Here is a 14334-nt window from a genome sequence, read left to right as displayed (position 1 = left end):
ACTTTTCGTTGCACATCGCAATCTGATCGAGAAATGGTTCATTGTTGTGTAGAAGAAGAGAAGGTGACACTTCAAAACGATGATTTCTTTGATTTTCAGTCAGCTCATGAGGCACCCACTTATCGAGCTTTTTCACCTTTTCAATTTGCTTCAAATGCCGGACGACTGTAGGATGGTCGACGTTGAGTTCTTTGTCAACTTCTTGTGCAGCTGTAAGATGATCAGCTTTGATGATTGCTCTCAGTTGGTCGTTGTCAACTTGCGATGGCAGCCACTACACTCCTCATCTTCAAGGCTCTTGTCTCCTTTGCGAAACTTCTTGACCCACTGCTGCACTGTCTTCATTAGCAGTTCCTGGGCCAGGTGTATTGTTGATGTTGCAAGTTGTCTCTGCTGCTTTACGGCCCATTTTGAATGCAAAATAAGAAAACCGCTTGAATTTGCTTTTTGTCTAACGTAATTTCCGTAGTCTAAAGTAAATATAAAATAAACAGCAAGTAATAAGCTATTAGCAAAAAAAAATCAGAAAGCCAGAAAAGCACATTGAAATTATGTATAACATAACCACTTTTATTTAAGAACATATTCCAATATCAAACGGCAAATTTCAACAGTGCAAAAACTGCAATTCCTTTTGTGCCAACCTATGTGAGCGTACTGCAGTGTTCAACATGCAGCTGAACATGAAGTGCAGATGCCAAATAACTGTCTAGGCACTGTCACATAGATGCACAGTTAGTGGCAGTGTTCAAGGAGGGGGAGAAGTTTGGAGACTTTAACATTTCCCAGTAATTAGGTAGGAAATGAAGTTGGTTCCTCCAAGGTCAATGTCAATATCAAGTTCAAATTAAAGTGTGAGCAGAAGGCAGGAAGAATTCTAGTCCAGAATGAGGCTGATTTTAAAAAAGGTAGAAGATTTCTGAGGAGCAGAGTTTTGGAGTGATTGCTTAAGGGAAAAGACAGGTACTTTGCCATACTTTCCACCTTATATTTTGACCAGAGAGCTAGTATACAGCAGAGGAAATAGGAAAAAAAAGCTTTGAAGTAGTTGCAGAATGCCCAGCAAGAATCACAGAACATCTGCAGGCCAGGTCGGTGTCTGTGACTTACTGTGCTCAGTCCACAGGGTTACAAGCTTCTCCTCAGCTGAGGAGCCAGGGCTGCTCAGCATAAGCAGCTGTAGCAGCTGGTGCTTTCTCTCTGCAAGTCTCCAGTTCAATGCCTGGTGTGCCAGCTGGTGTTCAGTATAGGCAGGAGTGGAGATTGTCCATTCTGCCTGCCTCTGTGGACACTGCAGGACTGAGACAAGCTTGTTTGGATTACTGTCCGTGATGGATACGTATCCTAAAGTGCAAGTGCTTTCTCTGAATACTAAGTTAGGCTAAAGATATCACAAGAATTGGATGTTTTGCTTCTTTATGTATGCATTCATACATCTAAGCCTAAATTTTTGTCCTGTTTCTTTCTGAGTACCTACGTTCAGATCTGAGTGTCTACATAACTAAGTAATTTACATTTTTGTTTATTTCTGTCCCTGACTGTGCTGATCTTAAGTAAAATAGCTATAGGACTTAGTTACTTTGAAGCCATATTGCTGTGTAGCTCAAAGAAACCCCATCCAGTTTGAAAAAAAGTAGTGCTAAGTGCTAGCTGATGTTGACAGGTGGGATCTGCCATGTTTGAAAAGCCTTTAAATTCACAATATATTTCATGAAAAAAATATTTAAAGGATATGGACAGCGTGTGGACACACAAAAGTGGATGTATGTTTATCTTCTATTTGATGTAGAATACTATTACCTTGGTAATGCAGATGTAGAACTAAAACTGCTTGCCGCAAATCATTCCTAAATTATGTGTAAATTGGTGGATTCCAGTCTGCAGGTTTCTTCACTAACCCGTCCAGCTTCCATCCCGCTTCTACACATGTGTAGCAATTTTCTAACATAAGGTCATGGTTTGTTTTTTTTTCCTTTTTAGTAAAACTGCTCTGCTGGAGGGCTTGGAGGTTGACCAGTATATGTGGGGTATTCTGAATGCTATACAAAAGTAAGTGAACTTATTAATTTCTTATATCCAAGACTAAGCAACTAGGAGATATGTTATTGAGTATTGAGATAGTCATGCCAAAGTAGGTCTTGGCAATTGAACTTGAATGTTCTATTTCATGGCTCCTTGGTGGAGCTGGTGATACAGTGAATCGGGTCTTGTTTGAGTTATCTCTCAAAGGCCTCACCAGTGAAGCAGGGGAAGGAGTGAGAATGGAGGCTGAAATGCTTTCTTGTATTTACAAATAGTCCCTCAGATACACATATGGTAGACCGCACAGATATGTTTGGGTTTCATTGTCTGGATAAACACAGAACTGTCCTCTCACAGTTGCCTTTTTTAAACGTTGCTTTTGGCACATACTTGAGAAGTGAAAGATCTTGAGGTTGTATTATAGTAGAGCATTTCAGAACACTTGTTACCACGCAGATTCTTATGGAAACTTCATCAGAATTGATTAAAAAAAACACGGATAGCTAATGTGCTAAAATTTTCACGTTATTTTACAGCTCAGAGTTTGAAGAAGTTACCATTGATCCAACTTGCAGTTGGAGGCCGGTCCCTATAAAGTCAGATATTCACATCAAAGATGACCCAGATGGCATTCCCTCAAAAAGATTTAAGACCATGAGTCCAAGCCAGATGATCATGCCAAATGTGATGGAGATGATTGCAGCGTTGGGTCCTGGCCCATCACCTTACCCATCCCTACCCCCTCCTCCAGGAGGCAACAACTCCACTGAATATGGTAACCAAGGTTAGTTTTACAAATTCATGCACCCGGGTGGTCACTCTAGAAGTCGGTGGTTCAGTCAGCTTTGTGATTCGGGTATGTCAGTGCATCTTCTCAGGGAGATGCACAAGGAAGGCAAATTACACAGCTGCAATTCAGAAATTCTGCATCAGTCTTTTCGTTTAAGATTCATCTATTTAGTGCAAAATGTATTTTAATAAACTGGTGCTTGTCACATTTATTGCCTTGTATCCCGCCCTGATTCAACAAAGATTGTGTGTTACCTTACATATTTATGCCCTGCCACAATATACATCTTTCCTCCTTTTTACTGTCTATTTTTCTTCTGTTCCACTCTCATTCAAGTGAAGGCTCCTAATGCTACAGAAGTTACAAACTAGAGAACCTTACCCATTAACCCTACCCCATGGGCCACTAAATTGAATTTGTGGCCAGGTGGGTGACCTTTGCTAGGCCACCCAGAAAGCGGATGACTTTTAAAGAGCTTTTTACTGCTTTGCAAACACCTTTGCTTTAGAAAGTTACTTTCGAGTTCCTCCACGCATGTACTGCCAGATTGACAAATGGGGAACTAAATACAGGCAGTGGAGATAGGTTTTCAAATGACTGGTATATTGTGAATAACTCGATTATGGTGACAATTCTGAAAATATGAAACCAGAGACTGTTGCTTTTGCAAGTAATAGGATATGACTCAGTTCAGCTCTGGGAAAAGACCAACTGTTCACACCATCAAAATCCCCAAATTGATTACCGGGTGATATATGTGCTTTTTGCAGGCATTTGAAAAAAACTATACATTTCATGCAGAAGATGGTTAATTTGCTCCAGTGACTGCAAAACTGATGACAGACAATAAAACTTTTTAGGTTTCCAAACAGATGAATGATTACTATAACAAAGCCAAGAGCACTGAATCACAAATTTTTCATTCATTTAGCAGGAGTGAAGTGCAGTCACAGCTTGAGAACAGAGCCATCTATTCTTCATCATCTTTCTAGCTCGCAATCAGGAACGGACAGGGTAGTCACGCCAAGTGGGGTTTAGGGTTTGTGTAACGATTGCTGCCTGGACTGTTATTTCCCCGCCTTCCTCTGTGGATCCTGCAGCAGGGGTAGTCATTGCTTTTTGGAGCCCTGACTCATCACTGGCAGGTGAAACCCACGCTCTCCTGTTTCCCCTGCTATAGGCATATCAGTGCCCAGCACCAGATTGTCCTCAATGCCTTTATGGGCCTGTCCCTCGGCGTGTGGCACAGCTCTTGCCCCAGAGAAGGGCATAGTGCTGCGTGGCTGTAACTCCCTGGCCGTGCATCTTCATTCTCCATCAATATGCACCCTGAAACTTGGTGTTTAGAATTGGGTAATGTCCTCTGATTAACAGTACTCTAGACCAGAGTAGTAGTAGTAGTACTCCTGTGGTTTATGTTTGTTTATTTGGGTTTGACAGGAAGCATACTGAAGTTTAATTTGCAAATATAATAAGTACTCAGCAATACAAGACCTTATTCCAGCTCCTTGCTATTAAATCTTTCCGGAAAAGCAAGGCAAGACCAGCTATATTCTGTGAGACTCATCCAGTCTGCAGATTAACAAAATGAGAATTAGTGAGGCTCTGCAGTATTTACATGATAGATCAAAGTCCTGACTTATTTGAGAAACACTCTTACATGGCTAATGCCTTCTATTCCTCTGAGATTAAACTTCTGCTCGTGAAGCTCTGCTAAAGACCAAATGATGCAGCTACTTCAGTTTGTCAAACTCCCTTCTTGACTTGAACATTTAAAGCTGCTGTACTTCAGCTGATGACCTGCAGGCTCTCCCTGCAAGCTCAAAGCTGTTTTGTTATTTCAGAGCTCTGTATCATCCAGTTCAGTTGCTTATATGAAATAGCTGGGTGGCTTTAGTTCAGTTTTTGCTGTTTGTAGCAAGTGAGACACCAGAGCGGGTATCTCAGTCGGAAATGTTAACAGAGGGATCTGGACAGAAAAGAATTATGGAGAGTAAAATCCCTGTATTGGGATACGTGCTTGCTTTAGAATTCAAGTGAGGATCACTGGGCTGAGGTGAGATGGATCAAATCATACCGATGATGGCCATACAGTATTTGTTCTGCAGATCAGCAAGGGACTCCAGGCTTCTTGTTAGATGGGAGATGTATGGGGGTAAATCCAGATCATTTATTCTGAATTGGTGTGAAATTTCGATAACATAGTTTCAGGCTGAAATTAGGTAGATTTAATAAATTCTCTAGTTTTTCCATTACAAGCATGCATATGCACATGCTGAAACACAGGCTAAAGGCAGCCAGTTTGTAACTCTGAAAATGAGAAGAATAGATGCGAGAGGGGAAAATGGATGTTGTATTTGCAGACAATCAAGCGAATTCTACTGGGTTTTGTGGCAGCAAGCAGAATTACATCACAAACCCTGATTAGATGTGAGGGCCTCTTCTGCGCTATTTTAATGGAAGCTGCCTGTTTATACTGGAGAAGAAGAGGTAAAATAGATGCTGTGCTATGAACTGGTACTGTGGCATCTTCCTGGTACAGTTCTGTCAGTTAGCTTCATCAGAAACTCAAGCAATGCTGCAGTCTTGCTTGAGTATGTACAAGTGTAGACATAAATAACACGTCTGTCGTACAAATCGTTTTGGATTTGGGCAGTCAGTCTCAGTTGGACTGAGATGCTTCCAGATGCAAATATTCCATGGAATCTACTATACCTTTCAGTTCTCGACTTGGTTATGTGGTGACTTTGACAGTGGTTTTTCAAACTGTTGGCAGTTTTCAATTAGTTACAACGTGTACGTGAGTTATTAAAGCAGCCAGTATTTGGAAGATGGGTGCATCTTTTTCCTCCGTACCCCTCCAGCTCAGCCCAGCAGTGGGCAGCAGAGCGTTGTCACGTTCGGTGTTGCGGTGTCCCTGTGCTGGGCAGGGAGGATGCCGTGCTGCACGGCTTTTGCACCGTACTCTGAGAGATCAATGTTGGGAAACAAATAGTTTATTTCATATCACATCTGTTTCTCTTTTAGGCAACAGTTACCAAGGTCATGGCAATTTCGACTTCCCGCATGGGAATCCTGGTGGCACGTCTATGAATGACTTCATGCATGGGCCACAGCTGTCACATCCCCCAGACATGCCGAGCAGCATGGCAGCTCTCGACAAACCTCTCAGCCACCCCATGCAGGAATCTGTAAGTAATGGTGCTGCAGACGTAGATTTTTCCTTTGTCGGGGTAAGGAGCTCTCACCCAGCTAACAGCCTTGCCTTGTGAACTGCTTTTACTTTTTGTGGAGTCCTCACTTTGGAAGTTTGTGAAATAGAGTAGTCCTGAGAAATGCCAAAAATTCCATTTTTAGTTTCTAACCTTTTTGAGTTTTTGGAGAAGCATTTATGAGCTTTTTGAATTGTCATTTTAAGTTTGTTTATCTGAAAGAGACAACCTGGCTTGATGTGCTGTGTTAATCATTGTGCTTTGCTCTGACACCTGAAAAAAAACTAGGCTTCATTCCCTAGGCCGGCAGGATCTGTGAATATCCATCTTCAGCAGACAGCTTGTTACAGCAAGACATCGACTGACTTCAAAGCAGGGACAATATCTTCCCTGGCTTTGTCCCTGAGGGCAAAATTTGCATCAAAGTGTTTTGAGGGGGAATTCTACCCAAGTAGCATGAAAGGCACTTTTAAGCTGTTGGGAATAGGACAAGCCTGTAGATTTCAAGGAGAGATGCAACCACTGGTCTGAGAGTGTATCAGTGTAAGAGACTGAAAAATGGAGGTCCTTCAGGTCTCAAATGGAGTGGCAAAACTGCGCGTTGGAAAAACATCTTGGTCAGAACGCCAAGTTTCATATATGGAACTTTATATATCTCCAGAAAATGCAGTACTGTGACAGCTAGGTGATAGAAAAGCTACCAGCAGCATTTAGCTCTTAGGCATGGCTAGTCATCTGTTTTAATTCTGGGGGGTGTGTGTTTATATATCCTTTTATGTTCATTTAAGTTACAGGGCAGGGGCTGTTACCTCACAGGAAGGATGTTTAACTTGACAAGTCATCTGTGCCATGTCTTTAGTGAATACTAGAAAGTACAATTTCAGAATGTAATGAGGAAATGTGGTAGCAGATGCTCGGCAAAAGCCTACTTGGTGTCTCCTCTAGCTGGCAGTGGATTTTGCAGGGAGGATGGTGAGAAATGGGAAGAGTGTGGAGAGACAGTTCTTAGTATAGCTTGGAGAGAGCCCAAGTAACAAGACTGTCTGCAAAGGGAGAGTCCAGAAACCATAACGACTCTACCACTTTACAGGCTAATAAAGGACAGAACAAACATGCTGTAAACTTAATTTTATGTTGGCAAATTCTACATACACAGCTTAAAGAGCAGCCTGAATTATCTGCATCAGAACCTACCATACAGTATTAGAATATAGTAGTGAGGGGAAATGCTACCAGCCTGGTCCACTTACAGCTGCTTTCCTTTGAATCCAGCCACACGGAATTATTCTTTGCCTCCTGTTACCTGACACCTACCTCTTGAGTTTATCAGTTAGCTGCTATACCTTTGCTATAGTAGTTGCCCCAGTGAAATTTCTGGAGTGGTAAGATATGAATGTTTGAAGATGAAAGTGAAGGATTTGTGGTTTTCTGAAGATGAGACAACGAGACTGCTTGAAGACGATAGCCAGGGTGCAAGTTGCTCAAGGCCGTGCATGTTGCAGAGCTGTAAGAGGGCATTTGGGCAAATGTTAATTGATTTTTGGTTCTGTGGGCCAGGCTGTAGCAAATCTGGTTATGATAGCTGGCGAATGAAGTAAACCTTTGCCTCACTTCTCCCTCGTCTGTCATGGTATGCAAGCTATACTGTTTGGGAATGGCAAGCGGCACTAAAGCAGGCTTCACCTAGTTTATTTCAATGGCTGATTTTCTCTAATGAGGATCAGTTTTCAGGTCTGTTGGCACAAAGGAGTTAGATTGATCTTGTTAGTGCTCCCACACAGCTTTTTCAGTATTATAAAGTCTCTTCTCTTTCTCCGTCTTTTCTTCTCTCTCACAAATGAACTGTTTGTCTGTACCAGACACTCAGGAAAGGCAGCTTTAAAATTACTGCTTTTAGAGAAATGCATGCCATTAACACATTCCAAAATTGTGTAGCTGAATGTCTTTGGACAGACATCTCTGTACGAAAATAACTATAGATCACATTGCATAGTTGAACTGAAGTTGTAAGATGTTTCCTGTGCTCTTGTCTGGCTTTCTGTCTTTCCTTTTTACACATTTAAGGTGTGTTTTGTTTACATGTACTCTTCGCTTCGACTGTTTGGTGCTTACAAGGTGAGTCAGGATCAGATGTTTGGTCCTTTCGGACCCAACCTCTCTCTCTAACTGGAGCTGAATGCTGCTGAGGAAGTTCCTGATTTTCCTATTATGAAGATTTACGGGGTGTTTCAAAAAGATGGACCCAGTTGCAGAGATTCAGTGATCTCAAATTTGGTCCATCTTTTTGAAACACCCTGTATATAGTGGTAGGTGGAGAAAGTTGATCCCTCCAAGGCATACTCCATAGGTTGCTCCAGGAAATGCAGACGTGTTTGCCCAGTATATGTAGGGCTGGGTAACCAGTGCTGGATCAACAGAACTACCTTCTCTCAACACTGCTGTTCCACTCCTCTGGAAGACAAAAATCAAGACCTGAAAGGTGGCTAAAAGTAATACCTCTTTCCTGGTGTAAAGTGTTGTGAGAATTGTAGAACAGATGCTTGTACGTCAGTGCATGACTGCTACAAAATAGCTGCCACAATCGCATTGTGTTTGTTCTCACAACACGTAAATAAGTTTCAGACAAAGGTGAATTCAGAGTTAGCTCTAGCTTAGTCCTTATTGCAGGCAGTGTAAGGAGTAGTACATGACTGAGCAATGGATGATTATGCCATAGTTCCACATACACAGTGAAGCGATACAAGCTGGTGCCACTGTGAAAAGCCACTGCTCACGTTTCTATTTTCACTTTTCTTCTGTCTCACACCAGCACATGTGTTATTACAGCCATGAAGTGATCTGGATCTGGGTACTGATGTGATGGAAAACTAATTCAGGGTGGGAGGAAAAGAACTTTAGCTTTGACCCATGTTACGTCCCCAGTTGAAGTTCACTATATGTCTGCAAGAATGTTCCTGAGGCTTTGGATGGGAAAAGTGCCCAGGAACTGCAGCAGGGCAAGATGGCATCCTTCAGTGGTGCTGCCAGCTAGCCCAGCAAATCAGTTGGTAAAACTATGACCCCGAAAATGGAGAGAGAGATAAACCATAATCATAACCTGCTGATCTTTTTTCCCACTGTCAGTTTTCTCCTGAGATGAAAGGAATATTGTTCTGCAGCTGTGAGGCCCCGTTGCTCTGCAGCTGTACATCTCGGCACTCCTAGAGGTCACTGTTGGGCTCGTAAAGAGTTGTGCTTTGTGCTATTAAGCTGAAGCTGTCATTGTGTCTGCTGTAAGCTTTTGTTTTATAGACTGTGAACGTTTTAAGAGCGCCAAAGTTTACACTCCCCAAACCAGCTCTGGATTACATTGCTATGTAAGCAAGGGGAACTTTGTCAGACCCCGTGTTCATAGCGTGGGTTAGCGTTTTTAAAATACAGTGATGGGAGATGCAGACACAAGCTGAACATACACAAAGTGTATTGCTTAGACTGTTTTTGCACCATGGTGACCTTATCATCAATTAGATGAGTGCAAACAGAAAAATATTTAAGTCCTGAGCATTTTGTTTTCTCACTTGTAGGCTGGTGGGGGGAGCCTGTGGCCTGAGTCAGGTGGATGTTGAACCTGTGATGGCTGTTTAAGGTGATGGTAGCCCTCAGTCATACAATGAACAATTATTCTCTATCCGGTAGATGTCTCAGGGCCCAAGATACTGCCTTATCAATTAAATATTTATATATATAAAATGATTGCATATATGAACACAAGGTGGAATTTCTTACCTGTTTGTTTTGAAGTAGGTCTCAGAACATATGAATACCTCTTGGTTTAAATAATTATTGATATAAACGTAGCAGTATGACTCTTGCTTTGTGCTTTCAGGGATAAATTTAAGAGGCTATTTGAGATAATCCTGTTTTGCTTTGTTTTTCTGGAAATTGCTCTCACACTTTAGCAACACTATCTTAAATTGCTTTTTACTTTCTGTTATTATTAAGCTTGATTTCCACATTTTCTGTTGCATGTGTCCTGAATGGATGAAGAGGGAAACAATCCTATTTATAGTATAGACATCTACTTTCGCTTGGACTTCTGCAAAGTTTTTAGGCTGCAGGTTCATTTACATTGAGGTGTGGTCTGTGGGCAGATTTTGTACAAGTTTACCCCTAAAGTACCAACAATAATGTTCCAGGATACTTTTCAGGTAGTCAAACTGTGACCCTGAAGGAGAGAAAAGTGTGTATCAGTACTTTTTAACAGTTACTTTAAACTATTATATGGGAAAGAGGCCCAAATGTGGTGTGGCAGATAGAATCCTGCTCATTTCCACTGTCCTTCATACTACCAAAGTATTGAAAAGCACCTCCGGGTAGCTGAGTACGAGTGTCCCAGTGGATCAGTATTCAGGTTTCAGTTTTCATAACAGTGGTGAAATGTATTTTTTTTTAAACGCTTGTTTCTGTATTTTTCTTTTAATTTTGTGGGAACATTTTAATTAAGTCTTGTAATAACCTCCCTTTTGCTTTCCAAAACTGAAGACTAGGTTAAAATAACCTTGCGGTTTACTGTGCTATGAAAGGGTCAATGCTGACATAGCATTTTGCTGGTTTCTGTTGGCTTGGCTGGATAAATTTCATGCTGTTGTTGTATGTATCTGTTCCTTGATTTCAGCTCCCCGTTGTGGCAATATGTAGCATTCCTCAAAAAATGCTTACATTTTTTGCTTCTCCATATACCAAATTAACATGAGACTTCTGATTCTGAAGCATTCAGGCACTTCTTTCTCATGGCACCAAGGTCAAGCCCCAGAGAATCCACTAGCGTTAAATGTGACATGCAGCGGAACGAAGAGTTGGGCTTGTGCGTTTTTGTTGCTTCTCTGTCATGTGAGAAAGACTTATCCTCCATTCTTCCATAATAGGGTTTGGAAGATGCATGTGGTTTGGTAGTTTATTCCTCACAGAAAACATAAAAAATACTAAGCTTCTGCTAGAGAACTTATCTGTAGCATGAATACAAAACAGAAGTGTGATCATTAGCTTACTTTAAGGTAATGCATTTTCCTTTGCAGTTGGCAGGTGTGCAGCACCTCCAGCAGCTCTGGAGCTCACGAGCTGAGCCGACTTGGGTTTTGTCAACCATCAGAACCCATGAACATCAGCAAGGAAAAGCTTCAGCCCTTAAAAAACGGTTGTTGCGTTCTGCAAAGAAAAGGAGGGGATGAGTGGGGAAGGGCTGGTGTCTGCACAATCTTTGCTGAACCACAAACAGGTAGCGATGTCAGGAAGCTGCCCAGTAAGGGAGCTGAGCAGAAGTGATCCATTTTCTCGGTTAATCGGTTTCATGGCATAGGGATCGCTATTCAACGAATTCTCCATTCATTCGTGGAGTTCTTAAGGGCAAAAGCACCTGCCTTGCTAATGCTGGGCAGCACCAGAGCCTCCTTCCCTCCTCTTTGGGGTTCATTATTTTGCATCTTCAGGTGCAGTCCCCCACATCACAGGGAAGCAAACCAACAGCACAAATCCAACGTGTTCTTCTCACCCTTGCAGATAACCTTCAAAAAGCCGAAACACTCCCTCCAGCATTGGGATATGGAGTTTTCTTTTCCAATTGCGCTTTTTTAAATTTCTTTTGTGTGTGTGTGTATTGGTTTTTGTTGTTGTCGTTGCGTGTGTCTTTTTGTTTAAGTTATTTTGTTTTGTAACATGTGGTTTCAGAGTCAGGCACCGCGAGCACTGTACCTTGTGGCCTCACTTTCTTTTCCTGCTTTTTTCCTCCTCCGCAGATCCCTCATCCCGGCAGCACTGATCAGTCCCATACTTCCATGCAGCAAGGTTTGCACGTCCCTCACCCCAGCAGCCAGTCAGGGCAGCCATTACATCACAGCGGGCCTCCTACCCAGCAGTCCCGGCAGCCGCCCCCGGCCGCTTCTAGCAACCATCCACACAGTGACCTGACCTTTAATCCCTCCTCAGCCTTAGAGGGTCAGGCTGGTGGACAGGGAGCACCCGACATGCCGGAGCCCTCGCTGGATGTAAGTCTTGTGTCATACTATCATCTGCCTGCCGTGGCGTCTGCTTCGCATTGCGGGGGGAGGGCGGGGGGGGCGGGGGACGGGGACGCTTCCACAGCACATGCCATCCTCTCATGCTTTGGTACATGACAGGGCGCTCCTGGCTTGCTGGGGGAATGGTTCTGGTTTGAGCAGCTGCGTGGTGTGCGAGATGTGGCCTCTTCCTAGCACCGAGGCAGGCGTTTCTTCAGACGGCCGTTCGGGCACCGGGCTGGGAGCCATCTCCTGCCTTCCCCGTGTCGGCGGGTCCCCCGGGTGCTCCTCCTGAGCCTGAAGCCATCGCAGTGCCTGAGCACAAGGAAGGACGCGGCTGTGTGTGGTTCTGGTCTGTGCTGGCCCACCCCGTGGCACTGTCTCTGCTCCCTGCAGCCAAAATCAGGCTGTGTCCATCCATCAGCAGCACAAGTCCTTCGCCCCGCTACGCCACGTAGGAAAATAGAACAATAAGGGCGTCTTCTGTCTCCTTAGCCACTATGGGGGGCAGCTCACAACTAAACAAAGATAAACCTAGCTTTAAGGCCAAAAGTAATCTTCCGTCTCTTACTATCCATTCAGTGGAGTTGGAAGTGACTTATCTGAGGAATCGCTCTGGTTAACCACCTACCTCCCGATATTTAAATTCCTTAGCGCTAGGATTGGATTTTCGTTTGAGTCGTACGTTCCCATGCGTGTAGCTTCTGTCTGTTCCAAAGTCTGCTGCTGCACAGTGTAGTTTCCTGAGAGAAATGTTCACCTCTGTGCCTTGGATTTGTATCTGTATTTACTGTTGCCGTATCCGTACGTCGTCCCCGTCACACGTAAGCACCGTACGGGCAGGCAGCCTGGTAGGGGGCAGCGTTAAGGGAGGGATGGATGCTCCTGTTGCAGGAACAGTGCTCCGTGGAGTAACTTCTCTCTGCGGCAGGCTGCTGCTGTTTCACACAACACGGTCACGTGCACATCCTTTGGGAACAATAGTTCGTGTGGCAATTAGAGGTCTGAACCCTTAAGGACCCTGGATGAGAAATATTAATGGGTTAAATTAAAATGTGATTTTTTCCTTCGAATACTTCAGCAACATGAAGTGTGCCGTTATGGTTCAGGCACCCATTCCTCAGTGAAAGGCGAAGTAGAACAACCTGTACATTTATCACAGTAGTGTGGTTATCACTGATGGAGGCATGCTGAATTCTTAATGGGAGACTGAAATTGTCTTAGCTAAATGAGAAGGCAAGTGCTGTACAGTGTGAGGAATATAGTTCTTTGAAATGTCTGTGAGCTCAATCATGATCGAGTGGATTATTTTAATGGATTTAATTTTTGATGTCTGTGTTGTGGAACCAGGCTGAACGAAGTCCTGTACAGCAAACCAGATGGGACTCTTTACCATGGGCAACTTGGTCCTCTCTCTGCTGACACAGTCACATTAATTCTTTAGGACTTCAGTGTGATGCAGTCTAAGGTTTAACCTGGGTTAAAGGGTATAGGTATAGGTATAGATACAGGTGACCTATGCTTTTACCTCAGACAGCAGAGACACGAGACTCAAATGACTGCTTAGACCTCTCCAGTGTTTGCTTCAGGAGCACAGGGTGCGCTTCTCCGAGTTCTCACCCACCCCTGGGTGTCTGAGCTCTGCTCCAGCCCAGCACATCCCTCCTGAGGTCTGTGGCTTCACCCGGCTGTGCTGCCTGGCCCCTCCGGCCAAGGCAAGCCAAGGTCACCCTCAAAACTTACACACACTGAGCACGTTGTTTAAAACTTCCACCTTTCCAGGAAAAAAAAAATATATATCCCCCATATACAAGAATGAGTCTCAGAGGCACGACGTTAAATTTTTAAGAATTGAGATGTAAAATCCGAGGGCAAATTAAACTGTTTTATCCTTTGTACACATTTGGTGGGACTGCAGTTTTCTTTTGGGCTTCTATGCTAGCTATTCAAAAAAATTATGATAGCAGGTGAAATGCATTTAAAAGCCTTATGTCTTTAGCCTAGTACTATGATAATAGCATTTTTACCATGAATAAAAGGAGGTGGTATTTTAAGAAAAGCGTTCCTGCTGGGAAATTCTGTTTATGTCAACTTGACATTGCATTTTTTCAAAATGCTTAGGAAGTAATAAACTTCTTTTTGCATTTCATATTTATGTTATTGAAAAATGTGTTGATCCATATAACATTAGAAGATGAAGCTGCATTTGCACAGGAGTAATAGAAGCATATAAATATGACATTTGCATGCTAGATGTGATGTAGTCAAGCTTTTAGTT

The 14334-nt window shown here is 43.1% G+C and overlaps 1 protein-coding gene across 31 annotated transcripts in view; it reads left to right on the top strand.

Moving 5' to 3' along the window:
* Window positions 1–14334, top strand: part of ZMIZ1 (zinc finger MIZ-type containing 1) — a 346742-nt gene that overhangs the window by 327093 nt on the left and 5315 nt on the right. For 28 of the 31 annotated variants that reach the window (XM_065067708.1, XM_065067704.1, XM_065067693.1 and 25 more), the window contains 4 exons: window positions 1981–2049; window positions 2559–2806; window positions 5840–6003; window positions 11796–12044. In XM_065067708.1, coding sequence (XP_064923780.1) covers window positions 1981–2049; window positions 2559–2806; window positions 5840–6003; window positions 11796–12044 — 730 coding nt within the window. The remainder of the gene's footprint in view (window positions 1–1980; window positions 2050–2558; window positions 2807–5839; window positions 6004–11795; window positions 12045–14334) is intronic. The other 3 variants (XM_065067711.1, XM_065067710.1, XM_065067725.1) reach the window with 1 other exon arrangement.

The sequence above is a fragment of the Columba livia genome, chromosome 6, assembly GCF_036013475.1.
Source record: "Columba livia isolate bColLiv1 breed racing homer chromosome 6, bColLiv1.pat.W.v2, whole genome shotgun sequence".
Classification (NCBI taxonomy): Eukaryota; Metazoa; Chordata; class Aves; order Columbiformes; family Columbidae; genus Columba; species Columba livia.
This window is presented reverse-complemented; position numbering and strand designations above follow the sequence as displayed.